This window comes from Solea solea, chromosome 5 (assembly GCF_958295425.1).
Source record: "Solea solea chromosome 5, fSolSol10.1, whole genome shotgun sequence".
In the NCBI taxonomy this organism is placed as follows: domain Eukaryota; kingdom Metazoa; phylum Chordata; class Actinopteri; order Pleuronectiformes; family Soleidae; genus Solea; species Solea solea.
Genome location: NC_081138.1, coordinates 12,843,586 through 12,869,045, shown reverse-complemented (window position 1 = coordinate 12,869,045; position 25,460 = coordinate 12,843,586). Strand labels below are relative to the sequence as shown.

The following is a 25,460-nucleotide window of genomic DNA, read 5'->3' as shown; positions in this document are numbered from 1 at the left end:
CATGTGAGTGAGGCTTATTATGTGTGCTGAAGGTGTTAATGCATCATGGAGTAAAATTAGTAATCTTTTGTTCCTGCACTTGTGGCCAGTGCTCCACCAGCTGTGGTCTTGGTGCTATCTGGAGGACTTTAGCATGTAGCACTGGCTCAGACTCTGACTGTGATCCAGCCAAGAGACCAGCACCTGCCCTGCGCTGTTACATCCGCCCCTGCTCCACATGGAAGGTTGGAGAATGGAGTAAGGTGAGACTACCAGCATAAAAATATATGATGTGAATATTCCTTTACAGTTGTTTTTACGGTTACTATGAAAATAGTTGTATTTTTGTATCTATATTTTCTATTTATATTCTGAACATCCTACACCTTGTTTGCAGCATAATGGCAACACTAAATTGGTCCACAGTGTAAAGGCTTTGTCTAGTATTAATATGTGGTTGACATTTGTGGTTTTAAGTGAATGTGATTGCTTTCCTATGATATAGCATATCCGAGTAATCTAGCATAGTTCTGGATCATTGTTCAATTCTGAAAAAGACATTTGTAATAGAATATATATAATATAGAATATTTATGAATCCCCAGGGGAACTTGCTTAAAAGATAAACTGTAATGGACAAGTTAGTGCTTAGAGGCTACAAAGGAATTGTATCGATTTCTCTGTTCTTGTTGATTTATCGCCAACAAGCAGTGTGTGTATATATAAATGTTCAGAAACACATTCATAATCAACAGTTTTCAGTCTATATCAACAGTGTAAAGCAACTCTGACCAGTGTCAAATGAGCACAAAGTAGGTTACTTTATGAACTTGACATTGACATTTTTTGATTATTTTAAAACAAAAGAAGTGTAATAAACCTCAGATAATACAATGTATACTTCAGAAATCTGAATGCAACAGCTGCAACATTCTGCAAAGAGTCTAAAATGATACAGGAAAAGATATATTTTTTTTTTTTTTATTTCAGTTCCTGATTAAGAAACTGATCCTCTGTAGTTTTGCTGAAGTCACTTTATATTCCATGTTTGTTTTAGTTACACAAGCCACACTATGATCATCAGCAGTTTTATAATAGTGTGACACCAACGGACCCTTTTTTGTTGCCTTGGTCTCCAATTTACTGGATACCCACAAGCTCCAGTGGCTCCAGCTGTGTGAACTACAGTCACACTGTGTATCTTCCTAGTGCTCCGAGAACTGTGAAGGCGGAATTAAATCACGAGAGGTCCAGTGTGTTGACATGCGGGATCAAAGGCCGTTACGACCTTTCCACTGCCAGGCCGTGTCATCCAGGCCACAAACCCAGTTACCCTGCCAACTTCAGCCGTGCCTTCACTGGTACACTTCTTCCTGGGGTCAGGTGAGTCATATGAGGCTAATAATGAAATATACTTAAAGTATATAAAGCATAGTGGTATGTAGGTTATCATTTATTCATTCATTTATGTATTTATTTATTTGAAAGGCACAGCACATGTTAGTGAACATCAGTAGTACACAAGATGTCAGCATACCAGAATACAACAATAACACCATTAACATCTGTCAGGTGAAAAATAGGTTTTCACCTGACAGTTCTATCTCACCAACTTTCAGTTTTATTAATTAGTTTCTACCCATTTCAATGCTGAAGAAAATTGACTTGCAGAGACTTGAGCGGCTGTTATTGTGATTTTCTGGGCTGATGCTTTCATTGAGGTGGGAGACTTTGAGACTTAACCTCTTAACCCCATCAAAGCAAACCCAGAGGAGGCACTGAATTGAATATGAAAAAAAAACAATAGTTTTCTCTCTAAAAAAGTGCTTTCACAATGTAGAGAAAGAACAGTGTATTGCACCTCTTGCAGTAACATTCTGCAGTGGTTGGTCCTTCAATACTGCTATAATTTAACATCCAAACTTTCGTGTAAGATAAGGACTCAGACATTGTGTGTGTGTGAGTACTTGTATTTATATCTTTGTGAGCTCCAAACAATGTAAAAACCTTACCTTTTTGTTTCATTTTGTCTGGGCCCCACAATTTTAAAGAGTCTTTTCAGGGTTAAGACCTGGTAGGTCAAGTTAAGGGTTAAGTTTAGGCACTTAATTGTGATAATTAGGGTTAGGGTAAGGAGCTAGGGAATGCATTATGTCAATGATGTGTCCTCGTTAAGCTATAAAAACAAGACTGTGTGTGTGTGTGTTTTTAGTGCTCTGAGGTGTGTGGAGGAGGTGAGCAGCAGCGAATAGTCACATGTCCAGAGAACGAGCGATGCAGTAGGTACCTTGAGCCCAGCAACATCCAATCATGTAACAGCCAGTCTTGTGCTCAGTGGCTTACTGGATCTTGGGGACAGGTACATTGCGCGCACACACACACACACACACACACACACTCAAGCACATGCAAACACACCCGGGATGTTTTCATGAACAAAAGTAAGATTTTGTTTAAGTAAGACACTAAATCAATTTTACGTATCTTAAAACTCCACTCCACAGTCGTGTTAATCCTTGTATTCATTGTACTCAATGTAAGACGTTTACATATGTAATGACTATCAATGAATCTATGCAGTCACAGTGTAATGCATTCAAAATGAGTCTGTTTTCTTTCTTTTTTTGTTAATCACAACGAGACTAATCAGAATCAGAGTAGTTTTTAGTTTAGTGTCCATGCACTGAGTTGGATTTTCAGATCCTCCTGTTGTGTTTAGTGATTTGCCCAAAACAATCCTCTATTTTTATTAAGACATGTTGTAATGAACTCAAGTGTCATGTGTCCCTGCATATTATTGAACTCACAGCCCTGTTGACCTTAAACACAATAACCAGAGAACTCAAAAGGGTCTGGTAACCATTTATTGATTATCATGTCCATGGCAACCTTAACACAATCCTGTCACAGACCCTGACCCCCACGCACTAATGGTACACACACAATGCATATGCAACAGTGCAGCCTACATCCATACAATATCAATCACTTGTCATTGTATTTGTTATTTTAAGAGCTTGTTTCCTTCACGTGGAAACGGGCTCTGTCAAGCAATAAAATCAATGTTATTTATAAACGTTTGCGTTTATACATCGGCAGAGCATGAGCAGGTTTTTTTGAACAGTCGATTTCTGAAACTTTGTGATGACAGCTTTTTGTGTTATCAGTCATCGTCCAACCTGTTTGTATTCATCTCACTTTACTAGCACAATGTTACTGTTGCCGCCAACACATGACTTCCTGTTTGCAGCTTGGTAATGTTGATGGGCAACACAAGATCGAGACACTGCTATACTCACAATGGTTTGAATGTAACAGAAATTGTGATCCTGACTAAGTGACCTTTGCCTTTTTTCCACTATCATTATAAAAACTTACATTTAATCTGCTCCTTTACAAAACATTTAAGCAATTTCATAATCATGCATTGTTTTCAAAATCACAATCACACTAATATTTTGTACAAAAATGCTCCCTCTTCCTGTGGACTTACCCGTTTATAATTGGCCGATTCTGATCATCATCATAACAAATAAAGCTACAAAATTCAAAGGATTTTGAAAGTTGTAAAACAAGAAAGATCTTTACGAAGTTAAGTTGTCTGGAAAAACCTTTTAAACATGTGTGGAATCTGTTTCTGCAGTGCTCTGCTTCTTGTGGTGGCGGAGTTGAGCATCGACTCATCAAATGTGTTAACACAAAAGCTGAGACAGACGAAGAAGTGGATCGTAGTCAGTGTGACCACGAGCCGAAGCCTGAGAGCTCACAGAAGTGCAACTTACAGGAGTGTGACAGCACCCCCTCCGGTGAGTACGATGACGTGTACCCTCACTGACCTCCCAGCCTTGAAATTCAATTTAACACAGAGGAACAACAAAGTAGCAGCCCAAGAGAAAATGTAATAAAATTAAGATAAGAATGACAACAGAATCCAAAATATATAAGATAAAAATAGAAAGGCTATGTACATTAGTGTCTTTTATGTTGTGATTGTGGTCGTCTGTCATCCATTACCAAGAGTAACAATAAAAGTATCTGAGGTCCACATTTCAACAAGCATATTTATGTACTGTGCGATATGTCCGTGAAAAACAGATTATTTATATAGTTGAGCAAAGCACTGGTTTTACTCTGATTGTTGTTTCTACAGTCTTACACTTTGGGTGCTGTGGTGTTGCGCAGTCTGATTGCTGATGGTAAAAAAAAGGTTCCCCTACTGTGCTCTGAGTGTGTGGCTGAATGTAATGACTCCGCTCAGCACAGAGGGGATAGACTGTGTGTGTGTGTGTGTGTGTGTGTGTGTGTGTTGTGATGGTGGGGTTGTGGGGGGGGGGGAGTACAACACTAATAGAAGTGAGTAATCACAACATTTTACTATTGATCTGATTTTCATTTCGCTTCACTGACTTTTTTTTTGTTGCTTACAACACCAAAGTCACTCTGACAATCCTCCTGTTTTCTATCATACAATGACCACATTGCCAAAAAAACAATAACCGTCCTTATTGTGAAGTGCAAGTCAATTTGCTGTGGCAGATTAACTGCGATAGCTTTTGTCAGTTTTCTCCGCTCTGTAGCTGAAGCTCGATTCAAAGACTTGATGCAGAACATTTTTTGAATACATTTGAATAAATCATTTATTTATTCTTGACTGCAGTCACATGGCTTTGCTTCCTTGATGTACATTCCAGTATAAAATCAAAAACTTGTGGACTTGCGATGTCAATGTATTCTTGATAGATTTTGGTTTACATTAAGGGGAAAACATTAGCTCTATTTTTTAGCAAGAATCTGGATAATCTGCCAGTCATTTCTCCAGATTTCTCTTTGAATCTCAAACCAAGCAGATCGGATAAGAGTCTTAACTGCTTTTTTGGGCAATCAAATCCAGTAAGTTTGAAGATGACAGATGAATCGGAAAGTTGAAATGATTAATTTGCTGAAAGAACGGTACTGTCTCATGAAATGTATGGTTTTAATATGTAACATTTCTGCTTTAAAATATCTAAAAACATTACATTTTATATATTATATGACATATATTATATGACATATAATAAGTCATATATGACTTTATATGACATTTTTGGTCTGTGGGAGAAAACCTTGAGAAAATCCATCACACATACAAACTCCACTCAGAAAGGCACTCGGTCAAACCGGCATTCTAACCAGTGACAATTCCAGCCACTACTCTGCCGTGTGATGGAATCCATATTTATATTCAAGCTAAAGGACCGCTATTTTGAAATGACCGTGCTGTGCATTCTGCCACCAAAGATCTCCTCGAACAAGAATTCCCATGATTCCATGCTGCTTCACAATCTCATCTCATCAAAACACTGTAGGTCTTCTGTTATTGTATTGATTGCCAGATCCCTAGCGTTAGAAAATAACATACAGTGCTTTTAAACGTTTGGGAAAAATAGCTAATTCAGAAGAGCAAATAACTGCATTACTTTATACAAGGTACGTTCAATATAACGTAAATCATTGTCACCATTTGCTTCATATAAATATCGCTGTCCTTGTAGTGTACCATTGTTTTTTTGCTTCACATATAAAAACATAAACAAATGGACTTTCTAATCTTCAAGGAGACGAGTGTTGTGATGTGTTTGTACTGATAAACATGACTCTGTGGAAAAGCATCTAATCCATATAAATGCATAAAACCTACACATACAGCTTATCTTCCAAGGCTAGAAAACAACAAGTGGAGCACAGCGTCTGCATAAACTGAGGCTAAATCCACATGACAGCCTACTGATCTAATCGGACTAATTGCTGTCATCAAACGTAATAGAAACAGCAGCCAGCAGAACACAGTGAAGTTTCAAGATAATATAGGTACTGTAGAAAGTGTCATAATCAATTCCTATTTCACTATTCAGTAATCGCCTGAACGTCTCCGCTGTGTTGATCATGTGAAGCAGAGTACTTTATCAGACCTTATTACTTCCTAAATTGTGGACCTTGGAGGTGTTGCAGGTGGGGCTAGTTCACTTTAATATCTTTAGTATTATGTCGTGCTACACTCTCACTTGCAATACTTGTGTGTTAGTGGCAGCATTGCTTTCTCTGGGAATCCACCAGCACTTTTAATGATGCAACATCACAAGTTGAGTGGAAAGGCGGACTACAGTATCCTCAAAGGTCTTCTTTGTTAGACTGGCGTGCAGCATTTTTTCCACCCAAGACAATTGCAAACAAAGGAACTATTCACAAGAGTAAATGATAGGCATTTTATCTGCTTTTGCTTGAAACGCATCATTCACAATTTGACATTCCTATCCACTGCTCTTGACTGAGCTCCATACTGTGACACAGTGTCCCTAAAACTTTTATATACATTATAACTACAGCAGAGAGAGGTTTACATAATGGCTTTGATGTACTGGTCTCTTTGAAGACCCTCACAGGCCTCCATGTGTGCTTCACAGGTGATCTGCAGAGAAACACGTGTCGTTGCTGCCACCATCCTGCCTTCATCCCTCTCATAATATACGTTACAGTTATCTAAAAAAAATCTTTTTTACAGATTCAATATTTGTGCATTTCTGCGCCTCAACAAAACTCATTTTTATTCAGCTTCTGCAGTCGTTCACTTTTCGTTCAGTGGCATTTGTATTTTATATATCGCATATGAAATCACAGTCCCCCTCTCCTCAGAGGGCAGCCTGTTGTACTCTGAACGCCAGCTTTGCTGACATTTTGAAGGCACACAGGTATTAAAGTCTTATCACAATATGTGAAGCATATGATAATTTCTGCGGCAAACAGCTGGTTATGCTTGGGATTTTGTGAGTTTTTGGTCAAATGCCTTAAAAGAGGAAAAAACCCCCGCAGCACATTTATTTCAACTTTATTGTCACGCCAAATGCATTCACTACAATGAATAGAAGACAGCTGTTGTTTATATCTTATTTTAACCTGTGAACCTAGTCTAAAACAGCACGAATGTCCTTGTAATAAGATCCCAGTTGCTATTTCGACTTTTACACAAATCTCTTGGTTAATGAAGTGAAAGAAAGCAGCAGAGTTAAATAAACGCCATTAAATCGATAAAATAACTCATATTTCATGAACCATTTGTTGTACACTCTGTGAGGCTGAGTATAGTTATCTAAAGCAAAGAAACATAATAAAATAGCCCACAATGGTTTTGCCTTCCACCTTTGTCAATCTATTATCAATAGAAATGTTATTGGTGCATCTTATTTATCTGCACAAAGTCCAAACCAATTTGAGAGAAAGATTAAGGTCGAACATCAGTGACGTGTATTGATATTCGTATTCAAACAGAACAAAAAGATCACACTGGCCTCATATTTTTAGGAGTGATATTATGAAGACCTGAAAATGTTGGAAATGTTATTACATTTTGCACAAACATTAACTTGGACGTAAAAGTAATGTAGTGCGTAATGTATGGTGATGTTTGTTGTTGATGATGTTATTATTCTGCCTCGGTTTGAAAACAATGTCACATTATTTGTATGCTGTGTCCATCATCTGAAAACAGATTATGTCAGGTAATATTATCAGCAGTGGTCACAGGCGACATACGATCACTGAGCGATATTCTAGTGATCGCATCCTGTAAATAAAAGCGTTCCTGTCAAATATCTTCACAATCTCTCTCCACGGCTGCTTATGAGAAGCTGCACTGATGTAATACAGGTCTCTTAAAGTTTAGTGGAGACTAAATGTGATAGGAATGTTAAGTGATGGAGCAGAAGGTAACTTTATCCATTGCACTTATTCCAATGAGAATGCACAATTGTGCTTGTGTAACAAACCATGTCTACTATTTTCTTAACACCTAAGCATAAATGTCGAACTGTACATGGGTCAGGAAGGAAGGTTTGTTAGATCTGGATTGGACAACCTGACATTTAAAAAAGGCCATGTGTCAACATAACATTCCCCAGTGTAATGTTTTGACTAAAACAATGCACCAAGTCAAGAATTGAGGAACACATTCATGTTTTTAAAGTTTTAAAGTAACTTTTTTTGTCAGGTAACTTCCCATGAAATGTGGACACATTTTCTTTTTGTTTGCACAGCAATAAATCATGGCTGTAAGTCATCAAATATCCATCGATGAAGTCAAGGTTTGTTTCTTAGACAGCAGGAGGATAAGTTAATACGAGTTCATCCTTCACATGGACAGTGCATGTGGTTTTCAAAGCGTGGGACAGAATTAAAAAAAAGAGGAAAATATGGATTTCACATCAGTGAGTTTACTTAACTGAGCTCTCTTTGATGCTCTCTCTGCATGTGCCCCTTGGCCTCAGAGAAGCCTCTGACCCCCCTGATCCCAACCTCTGACAGCAAAAGAAAGATTGAGATTACTCGTATGCCGTTTTGTTTTTACCGCAACTTCTGAGTGAGCACGTTGTTGAGATAATTGCGCTGTCGGTCTGTCACTCATTTCACGAGAATATCTCAGGTTCAAGATGAGCTATGAGTCATGTTTTTGCTTTTAAAGCCACTCTCTGAATAAATCAGTGGAAAAACACTGATTTCTAATATGCTTCTCTTGTTTTGACATTGTTAAGTGTATCCACTCGTCATCTGTGTTTTGCTTCACCCAGGAGATCACAAGCTGTAAGGGATGCTCTAAATAATTGACTGACTGCTGAAAAAAAAAATGTGCACACTGATTAATAATTCACATCATTCATTAGTGCGCAACATTCCTCAAACTGGTGAGTACACCACCTGGATCTCAGCAGACCTTTGTGTGTAATGTGTGTCCAGGTATTACTAATGTTGTGGGGACCTAAACCTGTTTACACAATCACATTATGGGGACTTGTCTTCCTTGTGGGGGCAAAAAGCAAGTCCCCATAATGTAAATTACTACATTTTAAGATGAAGATATGTTTTATGGTTAGGTTGAGGTTAGGGTTAGGGTTAGGGTTAGGGTCAGGGTTAGGATTAGGCCAGTAGTAATTGTGGTTAAGGAATGTCATGAATGTCGAACGTGTGTGTGTGTGTGTGTGTGTGTGTGTGTGTGTGTGTGTGTGTGTGTGTGTGTTACAGTAGCCTAAAGCAAAGAGAGGAAGGTCATTTGGGTGCATGGTGTGGATTCAGTCCCTCAACAAATTTCCACAGTGCTGATTCAGAAGCTAATGATCTACATTGATTCATGTTTTCAAAAGAAAAAGGTTCCAGGTTCATAATATGTATCGAAAAGCTCTTTAAAAATGACTTGTATGTGTGTGATGTTTCAAAGCTGTAAAACCTCAGATGGAGATGTTTTCTTTAAGACAGCTGAGAAACTATGTCTCCATAAAGAACAGCCACAAACAACCCTGGGTTTGACTAGTTTATTAAGAGAAATTTTGAACTGCTAGACTTTTATTAGTAACAGAAACTATTCATGGTCCCATACAACTGAATTGTTTAAAAAAAAAAAAAAAAATATATATATATATATATATATATAAACGTATATTATATATAATTAATGTCAATAAAATGAAAATAAATACATGATAAAGAATACTTACATTGGGCTACATTAAACCATGGAAATGCATTTCAAATGTTAGGCACGAAACATAACCAGCTTATGACCCACCAAGACATTAACTAGCACTGGATTAAAACAGAAACCAACTGACTTCCTTTTTTACCTTCCTTTGTGGGATTTGAAGTGTCACGTATGTGGTGTTGGCGTTACTCGGTTGCCAGGTTTGTACACAAGGCCGCAAAAGCAGACACCCAATGTTGTCCACGAAATTGTAACAGTGACTCCTCAGTATTTGAGAAAGTGAAGATATTCCACAAAGTCATGTTACTCAAGTCTAAGTGGAGTCTGAGTGTCACGTCTTAGTCAAGTCTAGCCTTTCACTAACGTTAGTCAAACAAGTCTCAAGTCCTCAAATTTGCGACTTAAGTCAGTCCCCCACCTCTGGTTCCCACCTAAATTAGAATTAGAATTAGAATTTGAAGCATTTTCCCACAGACTTCCATTCAAACTGAGTTTGCAACCAACAGAGTCCGTCCCCCCACTTTTATTCAGCACCAGTGTGAAATGAATTTTGTTGGCTCATATTTAACAGAATCTAATGTCAAACTTTACAGTTAAAACCTGTTTCACTGGCCTATAGTGTAAACAACACATGTAACATAATGCATGGGAGTATGACAGCACCTTCGTGGAGCTTGTGTAAAAAGCTCTAAAACCCAATAATGCTCGCTCCAAACGTCAGGCCAACACTGGTTGAGACTCGTTGATGAACCCTTTGAAGCATTTAAGAGCTTAAGTGTGTCCTTGAGGGCACAGGTGGTGAAAGTGAGGGATGTGCTTGGAGTGTACCGAATGACTACGGATGAACAAATGATGTTGCATGGGGAGATAATTTCTGGAACCCATTTTATTTAGTGACTGTTGCTCAACAGCCTATCTCTCGTGAAGTATTCTTCACCTGTTCTATTCCTGCTTGCCCACTCATGATGCTGTGATTAACCCTCTGGCCCTTTGACAATGTTTTTGTCGGAATCAGTGCAAACCCAGTATGTTAAAGAATGACAAGGGGTATGTTGTATGCTGTATGATGTGTGCTTTGTGTTTTACAAACAGTGAGAGGAAAACATATTACTGCCAAAGCCCAGTGTCGTCTTTTGCTTTCCGCTGTTTACTGAGCTATTGACATGGCTGTACAGAAGAAGAGAATCTCACAGAGAATGTTGAAGCAGTGACCCCTGTGTGCCACATGTCAATGCCTAAGTTTTTAATGGAATTGCAGGTTTGCAATTGTGTCATTGCCTGTGTACAATTGTGTTATATTGATTTAGAGCTGACTGCACTTTGACTTTAACAGTGTGTGCTGATGAACATTTTCTTCACAGAAAAAAAAAAACCTTCGTACAAAAACCATATAAAAGAACGGCAGACAAAAAATCACCAATCATGAAGTCATGAGGTTCATGTGCAAACTGTGACACAATAACAGATAAACTGACGTGAAGGACTCAAAGCTGAACGTCTGCATGTCGCAACAAAACTGAATTATTGTCTTTTCTGCTTTGTAAAATTCAAACCGTCTTTTTTTTATTCTGTTGAGTTTCATTATAGTAAACATCAACATAAACTGATGGCATGAAAGATTTTCATCAGACAAATTTGTTTTCCAGGGAATAAATCAGTCAGGCTCTAAATATAGCTGCCACAACCACTGAAAAACATAATAACACTGCTCTTGCAGCAGGTTTTATAACTGACCTACTTGATCTGCGTTGCCCCAGCCTCTCACAAACATGGACACTGTTCTCCTCAACTGTGGTCTGAGCAGGGAAGACTACGTTGTCACTTCAAAATATACCAATTCCTTTTACGTCCTCAAACATTTGAGTTGTTCCTCTTACCTCTTCATCCAATGTACATGTTTTTTGGAAAGTGCCAGAAATCAGCATCTACTGAACACATGATTGGAGACATTTCTTCTTAACAGGAAAAGCACAGGGAATGAAGAGAGGAAAAGAATTAGAGTGATGTCCACATGTCCACATGTCCATATCTGCTAAAACAAGATGCTTTCCGCACCTTGTTTTATTGATTGCCATCTGCCTTTGAGCCCAAAAACAGTCTAGGGACTTAATCCTTACCCTGAAAAGCTCTGAAGGGCTGATACTAGGGATACTAGACTTTTTTACGGCTACAAAAAAACGTTTATTACATGTGTGAGTGGAAGACGCACAGACAAAATTCCCAGATGGCCATTGGGAAGTTTTGTGCACAAATGTTCCTGAACTATAGTTGAATAAGCATGTAAATATTCATCATCATCATCGTCATCATCATTCATGAGCACGTTGTTGACATAAATCTATGTACCTTGGTTACATCTTGCCATGAAGAAGTCAGTTCAGTCGGTTCCTTGCTAACACTCGTACAGATTCGATTGGTACAAGAGTATGCCATTGATTCTATATTTTCATTAAAATATGTCAATAAATGTCTAATGAGTATTAGATTTGATTAACTTAATTGCTGACGCCGGAAATGATCTTGATGTTAAATTGTAGAATATAGTTATGCACAGAGGACTGTGTGAATGTTGGTTTCACATCTTACATTAAAGTCATGTCAGGAGGATGTGATACTGAATTGTGGCTTGACAGTTGCCAATAATTAAATCTAAAGCTGCAAAAATGATATTAGATTGATTTTTTTTTTTTTTCATTTTTAACTCTCCTAATGCCCTAGTACTTTGTCATTGATGTGAGTAACACAACACTAGTGGACACTAATAAAAACGCACACCTTGAAACATTACAATGCACAGAGGATGAGTTAAAAATCAAACCCTAGAATCACATCCTCCCTGATGTGATTTTAATGCCAGATATGAAATCACAGCCCTTATATGACCTTCATTCATTTAGTAATGACACAACATGCAGCTGAATACGATGTTAAGTTTGAATTCCACCTGTGTGTTTGATCTCTCTCTTTCTCTCTCTCCCTCTGCACTTCCTTTGTAGGAACAGTTTGTCTTCGTGACCACTTGACGATTCGTTTCTGCCAGACTCTCCGTTTGCTCAGCCGTTGCCACCTGGCCAACGTACAAGCACAGTGCTGCAAAACCTGCAGCCAGCGCCCCCGCCGCGGCAGCACATCTCACCCCTGAGGTGCAACAGTGCACTGACATGCCTCGCTGAGTGATGAAATATAGTGCAAATCATAATTTCCAATCAAAACCGCGGAGCCTTTTCATGATTGCTCCACCACTAGAAGCTAAATTATGAACAAACTCATCTGCATCTTTGTGATGGTGGAATCATTACATTGGGTTGAAAAATGATTGGACCGCTAACAAAACATAGCCGTTTCCCTCTGTAAATAATGAGAATGTAAACATTTGTTTGCACTTTTTTTCTATAGTATACTGATTGACATTTTATGAATCAGTATTTGCATGTAACAGATATGGTGTTACATAAAATACAAGGGTCTTTTATCTTATTAATGCATCCTTGCATGCATAGGTTATCGCTCATTAAGTGTTATTGTTGGTACAATGCTCTAATTTTATTGACAGCAACAGAAACTGGACAGAGAGAAACAGACAACGGGTGTAACATTTGCAATGTGCTTTATGAGTCATGGGGTGCAATTTTTATAAGACTTAAAAATTAGTGGTGGAAAAAAACTGATTGTTTACTAGTGTGACGGGGGCAGCAAATAGTGGCTGATCGAGGGACTTAACCTGGTTGTAACATTTCTGACAGTATTTTCAGTTTGTATTTTGAAGCTTCTGAACTAGTTTACCTTACAACTAACAATAAACACCTGTAGTGCAAAGCAGACAATGATATTGCAATCAAAATTGATGAGAAGAAAAATACTCAAATACCTCAAAACTATTATTTCTTTGAAAATTGTCTGTTGGCCACAGGGTGCTACTTCCTCACATGTGGAATACAGACTATTTTACAACCATCCCCAGTCACCACTGTTTTTGAAATTTAAATATTCCCATGTTTTTGATTTCAGACAGAAGTAGACAAACATGTTTACTCTGCCAAAATGAAGAAAAAGCACAATTCCTTTCCAAGGAATGTAAAATTATTACTACAGGTGGCCGCAGCTTAACCGTACGTGACAACCCATTTCTGTGTCACTCGTATTATCTGAAGAAAAAAATTCAAATGGGAAAACAGAACAGGGAAAACCATTTATCTTAAGGCAGCAGCTGATCACTCTTGACAAATCTATTTCACACTACATCAAATGCCAAGGAAACCGAAGCTTTAAAGTTACCAAGCCGTCGACAGCTGTCACACAAAGCAGGGTTCAGTTGTTTAACATCACACTTTGGTTTTACAACAAAAGTTTTAAATTACAAAATAAATAAAATGTATAAATGTGAACAGTGGAGATACTCAGCAGGAATACTCTGGGTGCTTGAGGCCACACAGACTCGGGTATATTGGGTTGGGTTTTGGCAGGTTCATTGCCTTATTTACTTGAATATTATATAATTAGATGTCAGCCTTTTTTTTTTTTTAATAACCATTTGATTTAATAATTTCAGAATAAATACTTCAAAATGGAGGGACCTTACGTAGTAACAGTTTCATTGCATGTTATATTCAGCAATGTTCATGTGTTAGGATTAGGTTTATACTGTACAGTAAGTTGTTGTTGTTTTTGCCATTTTTTTGTCTTGGACAAACTTAACTCCTGCCATTTTACTCTTTTAGCTCATGTGCTTGTTTACAGCAGAAATTGGAAAACAAGCACAGGGCTCAGGCAGCTGCAGTGCAGTCGTATTATCTTGTATTTCTTAAAGCTGCTTCATGTCTAATCGTTTTAAAAAAATGTCTTTGCTATACAGTATATCAAATGAAATGTCAGCAAAATGTATATGAGAAAACAATCAAAGTTGTGCTTTGGGCTAAATTGTCACACTGACTAATGTACATGCTGTCCTCAGGAACTGTGTAGTGTACTAATTGGCAGTTAGGAGTCATTCATTAAAAATGATTATGCTTTTAAGTTACTTTTAATGTGTATTAAAATGAGATGACAAACCTGCAAAAGCAATTTAATACTGGATAAAAAAAAACACTGTAAAAATAAAAGTGTTGAACATGAGACATCAAAGCTTCACTCTGCAATTGGGTTCGAAAAAAACACTTTTTATATTACTTGATGAAATCCTCTTCATGTCACGCCATCAATCGAGTTGTCTGGGGGGAAAAAGACAGTGTGTGTCTGAAGCCATAACTATACTGTAGACACTATACTATATAACACTATACACAGTTCATAATGATAATGTTGTTGTTCGGCCTGAGACACACTGAGATACATACGGTCAGCCGACCGCAAAGAACCACAACATGGTTGTATTCACATGCAAATGTCCACATTACATAAGGAAGGTTCATATACACTATATAGTATATACATATATACATAGTGTGTATATATATGTGCCCCTGGTGTGTGCTCTATTGTTTTGCAATTCATCAGGACATGGAGGTGATTTCAACAGATAACATAAAAGGTGTTTCAGAAACAAATCATAGACTCAAGCTCTAAATTGAATCGATCAATTTAGGTGCAACAACCAGCTTGACAAACGATGACTGAGAGTATAAGCGTTTAAGTAAATGAAATGTCAACCTATTAGAGACAAACCGCCCGAATGAATATTGTGTTAGACATGAGGCAGTAAAACAGCAATGCTCCACAAAGAGCAAACACGTGTATATAATATATGTTAGATCAAAGAGATTCTGCATTCTTACTAAATAATCAGAAAAATAAAGCAAAACATCTGCACAGCTGCTGGCCAGAACACGTAGTTTTAATCCAGCAAGCTTTCTCTTCATCAGGTGGCATGTAAAGTCAGTTTTGAACTCCAGTGAAAATCAGTAATCAACAGGTGGCAGTGTAACCATCTTGGTGAACTCTTCATAATTGATGGTCCCGTTTGACTTGACGTTTGCCTCTCTGAAGAGCTCATCCACTGAAAATAGAAGACACAGAAAACAGCTTTTTTTTTAAATGATGCCTGAAAAGTCTTGTGTGTGACATCATCGCTGCTGGTCTTTGCCTTTCATTTGTGTTTGTTTGTTTTTGTACCTAACAAAGGCCATAACATCTCTGCTGAACCAGACTGTGTGTGTATGTTATACCCGGAGCTATCATTAAATCACATCTGCTCAATGAATAGCAAATCTGGAATAATTATTTGTATAGTTTATCCTCGCTCAAAGCTCAACAGTGTTTCAAATATGGTGAATAAAATAATTCAGCATGAGCAGCTGTTTGTCAAAAATACAAATGTATTTTCACAAACTGTATGTTTGTGTTACTACTTTCATGTATAAATGCAGAGGGTGATGTAGTTATTTTTGACAGTATTTGGTTTAAGATTACGTTTTTAAATAAAATAAAAAATACAATCAGCATCAGCTATTAGTTCTAGCTTAACTAACAACAGAAGAAGTAAAATGTTAAACAATCAGAAAGACTCCCTTCTGTAAAGTCAAACGTGTGTACTAGTGTGTACAGTGAGATCATCTTCACTGCAGTTGTGCAGTTTGCTGCTCATTTACTGAAGAGGCATCAATATCTGCCTCTGTGGTCAGGGAATCCATAAATATGACGGATGTGTCTCCACAGGGAAGCAGCCAGTAACTGTTTGAATAATTACATTTGGGCTTTGAAACACAAATGCCATCAAAATCAAGCCCACAGTTTTAACTGCATGAGATTTAAAGACTGCTTTTCTTGTCATTACTTCACTGCTGTCAAAGATGGTTTACATGTCAGGAAAGTCATTATCCACTTTGTCCTCTTACTGCAGTAAATATAAAAATAACTTCTTCTCGAAGAAGCAGTTTAAAAATTTGAAGATACATCAATCAGCCTTAGACAAATGAGAAGTTCTATAGTCTCATGAGCAGCTGGGTAACATATTAGTGTAATGAGTGAAAATAGTTGGAACTGCCTTACTGACTAATCCTTAACATAAATGAGTCCCTGCACACAGTGATTTGCCATCAGTTTGTGTCTAAAAGGTATTTGGTCAATGATGTGGGACTCGTAAAATCCATGGTTTCTTTCATTTCAGGCTGATTTAAGTTCACCTGTTGGAAATGAGAATATATTGAAAAACCACTAGGGGGCTACTCCACTGTTGCAAAACAAATTCCATTTGACTGGAAGTCTATTGGCTATGGATGAGTTTACTTCTTACTTGATTTACAACATCAATAAACCTTTTCCTGAGGCGTAAATGGTCTCAATAGTTTCAGGTCTTCTTCAGTAGAACATGAGGTCAATTTTGTGAGTTTCCCATTTAGATGTTGCACAAGGACATTGCATAAGATCTCTGAACCAATGCATCTATAACCGATTTAAAAAAAAAAAAAAGGTCTTTATACGCATTTGCTGTAGGCCAGGTTTACCACCGTCCATCTTTCACCAGACTCAGGTGTTACTTTACCTTCTCTGTCAGTGAGTTTCTCTCCTAACATGGTGAGCTTGGCCCGCAGCTCAGATGCAGAAATGAAGCCCTTCTTTTGCTTGTCCGTCATCCTCAAGGCCTCCAGGATTTCTGTCTTGGGGTCTTCCTGTTGTTTCTGCCTGTGCATCATTGTCAGGAACGAAGAGAAGTCCAGCTCACCTGTCTTTTCTAATGTGGCACAAAAGTACATCGTCGTCATGTTGTCAAACAATCATGAACTTATGAGTTAAACTAAATAAAACCTGGGTATGTAATGCTCAAGCATGTCTTGAATAAACCTGGTGTCGTAGACCTTTTTCACAGTGGACATTTTCAAATAATGAAGTAGTTGGACAAACACAGGTTTTACCAATGACGAAATGCAGGTTTCACTCCAGGTTTAAGAGAGTCAGGGTCGTGCTGCTGTTCAAGTGCAAAGGTCGATCTCACTAAATAGCCTTTCTCTGAAAATGTTGTTATTTTAATACTGCAAACATCATCCCTGTATTTTCTGGATGTGTTCTAATGAAGTGATTGAGAAATAATGAAACTATTAAGTCATTATAGGATTGCTAAAACAACAAATCTAATGGTGGTGCACAGTACTGCACTTAAATACAGCTCTAGTTAATTGTGAGGACAGACTGAAGGGGCCACCTGTGAATAGATAATACTGGAAATGTCAGTTAAAAAACACATTTTTGTAAGAGATTACATCGGTTTTACCAATGTTATTATTATTTTTAGCTGTATGTAAGAAATGTATTGTATTAAGTCATAAAAGTATCATTTATTTTTTTAATTTGCAAATATGGGTTATGTTAATATTATGGAAAAGCAAAAGTAGCTTCTTGTGGATCCATCTTTCAGATTATACTATGTGACACTATGTGAGTGGTCACAATTCAAGTCAAACCATTGTTTACTGTATGCCATTTAATAATTAAAAACATTTGTAATTCATAAAAGACTTATAAACTCCTTAAAATCAAGATTTAGTAATAACCCACTAAAGTTAAACTGCGATGGAAAAAAACACTGCTGCACATTCAGGTGAACAATAAAACTTCTCTATAGGAAACATACCCAGTATTCATAATCATACATTATTAAACACATACAAACAAGCTCTTGTTTCTGCCTCTCTGCTTGTATAGCAGTGACGTACTGTACATGTATACACGTATAACCACAGAATAGTGTCACTCAAAGACTTTGTCCATAACACAGTTTTAGTGTCAGAAAAACTCCCACATGCAGAAAATACAGGGACGATGTTTGCAGTATTAAAAACTAGAAACTAGAATTAGTTTGTACTTTACCAATCTTGTGAACTTGAAGGTGTCTTGCAATTTCACTGAATGTGGGACTTGTACCAAGGCAGCGCATGACTGTGATCAGATCTTTGGCGTCAATCTTGCCCTTTTGCTTCTTGTCATACAAGGAGAAACACTCCTTGTACTCTTTAAAGGAAATACATGGGCATTTTCAGTATTATTATAATCAGTAGTTGGTTATAGTCAGTTATATGCAGGATAAATCATTGATTTCAAACACCAATAAATGTAAAACGACGTGCAGTGCTGCTTACCATTGATTTCAACCGGTGTGAAGAATTTAGCCTGCAATGTGACATAAACATGGCAACACTTCTCAGGTAAGGGTAATTAAAGGATCACCTTGTCTTATTTTCTAAAAAGCAAGACAAAAACTTTTTTTAAATGTTCATTTCTGAGTAAAAGGTTCCAGTGCTCACCATCGATGCAGTTCCTTGTCAGTTCCTTGTCTGTAACCTGCGTCACCCGCTCCCCCGCCTCGGTTTAAAGTCCATGCAGTAATTTTATATGTGTTGCTGTGGAAACACTGATACAAGATCCTCAGTGCTGCTTTGTCCTTTCCCTTTCATTGCCCACAATAAGACCAATTATTAATCAGTTGCAATTTGATACAAGATTGCCATATAATATAGGCAATGTTGTATCAAATGGCACAGTACAAGATTGCCATATATTGTATCAAATTGCAACTACTGCTGTTATGTTTGTGTTAGGGTTACACAACAACTATGAGTAGGTAGTTAGGACACCATTCTGATTCATTCAAAGTAGATTATTTTAATCAAGACAGTGTAAAACAGTGTGTGTGTGTGTGTTAATGAGGTGTATTTTTAGATTCAGTTAATATTTTATATTTATTCAATACTTTATTGTGTTGTGATTGATCATTTAATATACACCTGAGGCAGAAACCTGTAGATGAGGCGTTTTATACCACTCAACTGCACTTAATGTGAGAATATTGAATTTTAGACCTTGCAAATGCCTCAAATTCACAAAGATTCACAAAAGCTGTGAGGGGCATGAAGAGGGGCATGATTTTTTTACAAAAAAAACCCAAGCCATGGATAGAGTGTGTGAGTGTAATGCACAAGTGTGAGGTAAAGCAGAGGGAAGGCCCACAGCATCATAATCTTGGTTCTTATTCACCATATCCAGACAAGTTTTGCAAATCTAGATGCACATTTGCAAAATGAGACAAACACAACTCCCACTTGTATTAGCACAGAAATAGAAGAAAAGGACAAAAATTCCAGTCTGACGCCAGCAGCACCATATGCCAGACAGTGAGGCTGTTGTTGCACAGAAATAATTTTCACCAAATTTCAAACAGCGCCTCAGTCACAGGACATCTGGCTGGAAAACGAAGAGATGCATCCGTTGGTTCATAAAAACATGACAGGGAGGCATGGGGAATGCTTTTTTTTTGGGTTTTTTTCTCAGACTCAAAGTAATGCAGATCTAGAGCATGTGCGGGTCAGTGGTTGTTCTTGATATGTAACGTGTAATAGGACCAGGGCTCTGGCACATACATGAGTCCAGGATACTTGTTCCGTAGCACTGGGTCATTCCATAGATAGACCACCCACAGTGCCACTAGGAGCACCGTAACACTGAAGCTACAGAGCAGGAATAAGCCGTTGCTGTCAGGGCTGAGGCCTTTTTGCTGTTGATAAATCACCATGGCAACCATGGCAACGAAGGTGAGGAGGAAAAGTTCAGTGATTTGTCCCTCAGTAACCAAGTACCTTGAGAAAGAAAAGGAGGAGATGTCAGAGGAACTCAGACAGAAAAACTCATTTACATTACAACTGTCCACTTCTGCTATAATACAACCAGCAGACTGGTATAAGCACAATACTGCATCAAAGTGATTTACAAAGAAAATGTTTGGTGTATTTGTTACATTAGCAGATACATGTCAAATATTACAAGTCAGTGCATTATAGTCACTGATGCTGCTCTATTAATCAAATAGTAATATATCAAATCTTGTTTTTCCTCATAAAACCCAAAGTCGTCTGATTCTATTCATTACCTCTGCTCAGGAGGTTATGTTGTTGGCTGCATTTGTCTGAGAGCAGCATAAGTCACAAAGTCAAGGATTGATTTGGATTACATTTTTGTGGAATGTAGGTTATTAGATTTTGGTGGTGATGTGGATACAGATTTGGGGGTAATTGAGCCGCCGTGGTTTCTCTTCTCTTTGTGTTTCCGTGCATAAACGTCCCTTTTTGCTATCTTTGTGTTACATCACAGAGTGGTAAAATAGTTTCTTTGACATGTGAACTGACTAAAGACCCTCATCAGATTTGTCCTGTGACAGTTTCATATAAACTGCAGAGGCACAGCTTTGCATCCATGAGAGACATGTACAGAAACTTAACATGGATTTAAAATGCAACTGACCAGTAGTAGAGAGCGCTAGGTCCCAGCAACAGCCAACCAGATATGGGCAACTTTTTTTGTTGGTCTGACTCGGTGAAGCAGCCGCTGAAGTAGATGAACAGTATGATGAAGAAAGGAATATACCTGAAATATAACAAGACACACAGACTTTGTGTTTAAACTGTACAGAGGACACTATTGTTCAAGAGTCAGGGTAGGTCACACTAAATACTTGACACCTTAACCTGTAGAAACATTTTTCCCCCCAGAGCATTTGTTATTTTAGAAACCAGATATATGTTATTCTCTGGAGGTTATCCAATAGTGTGACTGAAAAACAATTTCACTGTATGGTCATAATAGCATTGCTAACGCTATGACTTTTTGCACAGTACTGTATTTGAGATATTTCTTTGTAAAAAAATAAATTATGCAAAGGGCATTAAGGGTTATAGACAGGGATACAGTTATTTTTTTTCATTTATCAAAAAGCCATTTCTCCACTCACAAACATTAAAACATAACAGGACAACAGATGGTCCAAAGGAAATTATCTGAAACACATACCACATCAAATGTCCCAACTGTTCGTCGTAATAATACAACAGCTCAAAAGAGTCGATCTGTGGAGAGAAGAATGAAGGGTTGTATAATTGCTAAAACCTCTGTGGAAGTGTTTAGGCCAACTTCAGCCCTGCAGCTCTACCTAATGCAACACTGCCACCTACTGTTCACAACATGTACAGACAGAGTACAGTAAGAAGAACGATTACAACAAAACCTACAGTTTTTCTTCCTCATCCATCACATTTAATGCAGCACATGTAAATAACATTTATCTTTATTTTCAGGACTTTTCCTAATTTCTCTAATTTTTATTCTTTATAGTATAAATTAATAATCTGATGGCATCTCATGTGGTAACTTAGAAATCTACAAATCTAAGTATATCACCTTTGCAAAGAAATGTTGCCATGTTCACAGTGGAAACATGTGCTATGGTCAGACAAGTCAGCTTGTTTTGGGGAACTTTTTTTGAACTGGACTCTTTGCGGAAGATTAAAAAGACAGCATGTGTGATGATACAGAGTCCACTACATGAGTGATCTGCATATATGTGAAGGTAGACTTGAAGCAAATGCTTATATTGGAATTTTAGTGATACCTCTTTTTTCAGACAATCCATGTCTACAGGGATAAGGGGGAATACAGGGAGCGTGTATTATCATGTTCAGTACCACTGTGCCATTTACGGGTCTTTTCACTATGACACATCACTATGATTTCAACAATGTTATTGATCCTGGAAGTTTGAATTTGTGAATATCTTTCAAGCTTTACTTCGGCAATAATGATTCTTTGTAATGCCAGGCTATTGAGAATATCTTGGTAAGTCATTCCCATTTTGAATTGAAAATGAAATACTTTATCTCTATCCATCGTGCAGCTTCAGCTCTCTTGTGCCCACAAATGATTATTTCATGAGCATAGATCAATATGTCATGGCCCCAAGTTTTTTCTCAGTAATTAAATAAATGCACAAGTCAGTCAACAAATTACAGATTTGAGTTTTTATTGCATTTGAGAAGGCGTCCTGACTTTGTATGTCAGTATTCCCTTTGTACCCACTACAGAGTAAAACTATACCCAACTCAAACTTACCAGTGAAGTCGGTTTCAGGTCTTTGATGATAGGGTTTTCTCTGACTGACAGGTGGAGCTGGTAGCCACTTAGGATGAGCCGGTGATTAATAGAGTCTCCAACCAGGTGGATGCTGGCTCCCATGACAAACGTGATGATGCAGAGGTAGACAGTCGAGCGAGGGAGTGCACGGGGACTGCGCTCAATCAGCTGAAGGGAGAAGTAATATACCTGATAATCAGTTCACTCTAAAACAACTACTGCATTACAACAGTGAGGCTATATCCTTGGCTTTTGTTATGCACTGATTAAATTTGAAGATCTTTTTTTTTCAGTACTTACATTGTGATGTTTTATAACATCTTACATACAATTTATTGAATCCTCCCACTTTTCAAGTAAACAAACTCATTGGAGCATGTGGTGCAGAATTAAATAGGTGGAGGTGGTGTCAAGGCCTACATATATAAAAACCTTTATATGCACTTATTTAGACTATTTATTCAAGTTTGAATCCCTTGCGGCCTTGATAAATCTGATATTGAGAAAAAGTTACAAAATGTATTACATAATATACCAAATGGAGCTTTACTACCTCATGCTGAATATTTATTTTATTAGTCTCCTTATGTTTGCCAGTCTGTTGAGCTAGATAAAAAAGTATTTCACTGTCAACACTTAAATGCATAAAAACAAACTTATTTTTTAATCCTTTTCAGCTGCATGAACCTTTTTGGTCCAATCATGATCGAGCAATCATGTGAACCAAACCATGGATTTGGAGAGTTGGTACAAGTCTACATTCATCAACATAGTTGTGTTCTTACCTTGAGCATGAGGAATGGCGTTATAACATTGTAGGCCATGTGGAAATAGTCTCCAGCACTGGGCTTGTTCAGCGGAAACCATTCCAGAGGAAGTATGATCTAATACATATGATAACATATTCACAGTTTCTTGAAATGAGGTGCAAACAACCATTTATCATTTCACTGTTGCCTTATTTTAAAAAATAAAAATGTACCATGACAATAGGCCTTCCAAAGTCCAGTATCCAGTTCTGCAGAGTTAGACAGAACCACAGGTCAAAGTGGAAGCACTGTCTTTTCTTCTGTGGCACATTCTCCTTCAAACCACTTGAGGTGCTGTCAACACACATTTACAGTGATTGAAAGAAAGCCAATGAAGCAACATAATAATGTGCAGGTATAGTAAGGTTCACTAAGGTGGTTAGTAAAAGTGCAGGACACTTTTGTCAAGAAACACGTCTGCAGTAAACATTTTTCTCATTATTGCTAGGTCATTCCCTTCCTTCAATAAGTGTAAATAAGTGAAAATAAGTGCAAATAAATAGAGTAAATAAACCATCATGGTTATGTTTGACAAGATAACAATAGTGAGAAGATGTCTATACATTTGGAAAAATCATTGTTGGAGGTCGCTTGCATCAGCATCTGTGGATTTACTGGCCTATTCATATTACTGAGCAATGTGTGCAGCTGTGCAATTTACTTACTGCCAAACACCATCTGTCAGAGGATGAGCGCGACTGAATGAACTGTGGGAACCTCAGCCCACTCTGACTGGCTGGATTTAACAGCCAGTCAGTTAACAGTAGCAAGCTTGGCTCCCATTTTATACAAAAGTCTGAATTCTATAAACAGTACAGATAGGACACTAAAGATGATCATAACTACACTTCATACAACTCTCTGTCAGTGATGGCATATTTTGACAATAATTAGTCAATCTACAATCTCAATTCACAGCTAAATGATAATAAGTAAATCCAGAACCTAATAAATGTGTTGTGGTTTTTGGCCCCATATTATTACCATTTGTCTGAATGTCTGCCTGTGAGCAGCATAACTCAAAATGTTAGGGACAGAGTTGGATGACACTTTCAGAATGTGTAGGTTACGATTTAAGGGGGAAAAATTGGTGATCTGTGAAAAAATTAGCAACACTGTCAGAGGTTTGCCCTTACTGAGAGATTTCTCTAACATTATTTAATAAAAAGTTCAAAATCGATTCATCTGTCAACTATTTTGTTACTTGTTTGGTCTGTAAAGTGTCAGAAAATGTAGAAAAATGTTGATCAGTGTTTACCAAATGATGATGCTCTCGAATGTCTTGTTTTGTCCAAAAACCAACATTATTCAGTTTTAGTGATTTCTTTGTTATATGGAGCAAAGAAATCAGAAAACAATCACATTCAAGAAGCTAAAAAATCCGAAAGCTCGTTTTAATTATTAAAATCTCAGAAATGATCGATTATTAAAAAGGTTGACGATTCATTTAGTAATGGATTAATCGTTGCAGGCCAAAATACTTTGATAATAACAATAATATACGTTAATAAATGTAAGTTTAAGATAACTTAATCTTTTACATGCATATCGTTTACTGGTTGAGAACTTCATTATGACATAGATCGACCTAATGTTGAAATGATCATGTATATTTAGGTAGGATGCTGGTTGGTTGAATGACAGCAATATCAAAACTATGGCTCCAACACTAACGGTCGCACTAAAGACCACGGGCACCATGGCGTCTGTTTATATGTGTCACATGCTTCCACTGACAGCCGGACAGTCCACTCCCTCTAACCTGGTTTGTTTTGTCCCGCGTAAATCGGAACCTCGACGTTTCCGCACGGAGCTCATTTCCGGCTCAGTGCTTGGTGTCAGCAAGTGTTGTGTCTCCTGATCGAGCCTGCAATCAAACCAGGGACGGTGATCGGAATCCCGATCGATTATTTATTACTGTATTTAACTGACAGATAACTAACTTCCTCTTGCTGCTACAGTCGTTCCTCTTCACTTCCTGTATCATGGCTAGTCCCCGCCCCTCTATCTGGTCCACCAATCAGCGTGCTTCAGAGGAGTGACTGATGGTAAAGGGCACCACGAGTTTTGTTTTGTCCAAACATTTCCTAATTACTTAATTGTGTAATTAGGAAAAAATACTATCCAAGATTGTTACTTAATTACTTCAATATTACAATGCATTGTCTTTGCTAATTATTGTGAAGTAATTGCTTTTCTTAATTTATTCTGCTACAATCTTAATCCTGACTAAGCCTTCTTTATTCTTATTTCTCTGTTAATGTTTTTTAATGCACCAAAAC

General features: G+C 37.6%; 3 protein-coding genes across 4 annotated transcripts in view; 1 reads left to right on the top strand and 2 right to left on the bottom strand.

The window, feature by feature from the left end:
- LOC131459246 (A disintegrin and metalloproteinase with thrombospondin motifs 7) overlaps window positions 1-14,968 on the top strand; it is a 74,827-nt gene extending 59,859 nt beyond the window's left edge. Inside the window, exons 20-24 of the mRNA XM_058628798.1 lie at window positions 90-242; window positions 1,189-1,362; window positions 2,192-2,338; window positions 3,623-3,785; window positions 12,481-14,968. Of these exons, the coding sequence (XP_058484781.1) occupies window positions 90-242; window positions 1,189-1,362; window positions 2,192-2,338; window positions 3,623-3,785; window positions 12,481-12,626 (783 nt within the window). The 3' untranslated portion in view covers window positions 12,627-14,968. The remainder of the gene's footprint in view (window positions 1-89; window positions 243-1,188; window positions 1,363-2,191; window positions 2,339-3,622; window positions 3,786-12,480) is intronic.
- Window positions 14,969-14,977: 9 nt separating this feature from the next.
- Window positions 14,978-18,803, bottom strand: calml4a (calmodulin-like 4a). 2 transcript variants are annotated; one of them, XM_058628800.1, is made up of 5 exons: window positions 18,718-18,803; window positions 18,553-18,583; window positions 18,284-18,424; window positions 16,962-17,150; window positions 14,978-15,476 (listed from the first exon to the last, which is right to left on the bottom strand). In XM_058628800.1, the coding sequence occupies exons 1-5, from the start codon at window positions 18,718-18,720 to the stop codon at window positions 15,379-15,381; spliced, it is 462 nt and encodes a 153-aa protein (XP_058484783.1). In that variant the 5' UTR covers window positions 18,721-18,803; the 3' UTR covers window positions 14,978-15,378. The 2 variants fall into 2 exon arrangements, with proteins under 2 accessions (XP_058484783.1, XP_058484784.1); XM_058628801.1 differs by lacking the exon at window positions 18,284-18,424 and having other exon boundaries at window positions 18,718-18,797.
- Window positions 18,279-25,174, bottom strand: cln6a (CLN6 transmembrane ER protein a). Its single transcript, XM_058628799.1, has 8 exons — window positions 24,941-25,174; window positions 23,352-23,472; window positions 23,155-23,253; window positions 22,349-22,537; window positions 21,254-21,309; window positions 20,708-20,830; window positions 18,553-20,046; window positions 18,279-18,424 (listed from the first exon to the last, which is right to left on the bottom strand). Exons 1-7 carry the CDS (start codon window positions 24,994-24,996, stop codon window positions 19,776-19,778), a joined length of 915 nt encoding a protein of 304 aa, XP_058484782.1. The 5' UTR covers window positions 24,997-25,174; the 3' UTR covers window positions 18,279-18,424; window positions 18,553-19,775.
- Window positions 25,175-25,460: the final 286 nt, after the last annotated feature.

What these genes read in the sequence shown, in the direction of transcription:
- calml4a (XM_058628800.1), bottom strand. An exon ending in CACACCGGTTGAAATCAATG is followed by an intron (nt 18,425 to 18,552) that starts GTAAGCAGCACT and finishes TTTCCTTTAAAG; the next exon opens with AGTACAAGGAGTGTTTCTCC. An exon ending in GAAACTCACTGACAGAGAAG is followed by an intron (nt 15,477 to 16,961) that starts GTAAAGTAACAC and finishes TTCTATTTTCAG; the next exon opens with TGGATGAGCTCTTCAGAGAG.
- cln6a (XM_058628799.1), bottom strand. Translation starts at nt 24,996, where the DNA reads ATGAGCTCCGTGCGGAAACGTCGAGGTTCCGATTTACGCGGGACAAAA. An exon ending in CAGTTGGGACATTTGATGTG is followed by an intron (nt 20,831 to 21,253) that starts GTATGTGTTTCA and finishes GTTATATTTCAG; the next exon opens with GTATATTCCTTTCTTCATCA. An exon ending in CCTAGCGCTCTCTACTACTG is followed by an intron (nt 20,047 to 20,707) that starts GTCAGTTGCATT and finishes TTCTTTCTCAAG; the next exon opens with GTACTTGGTTACTGAGGGAC.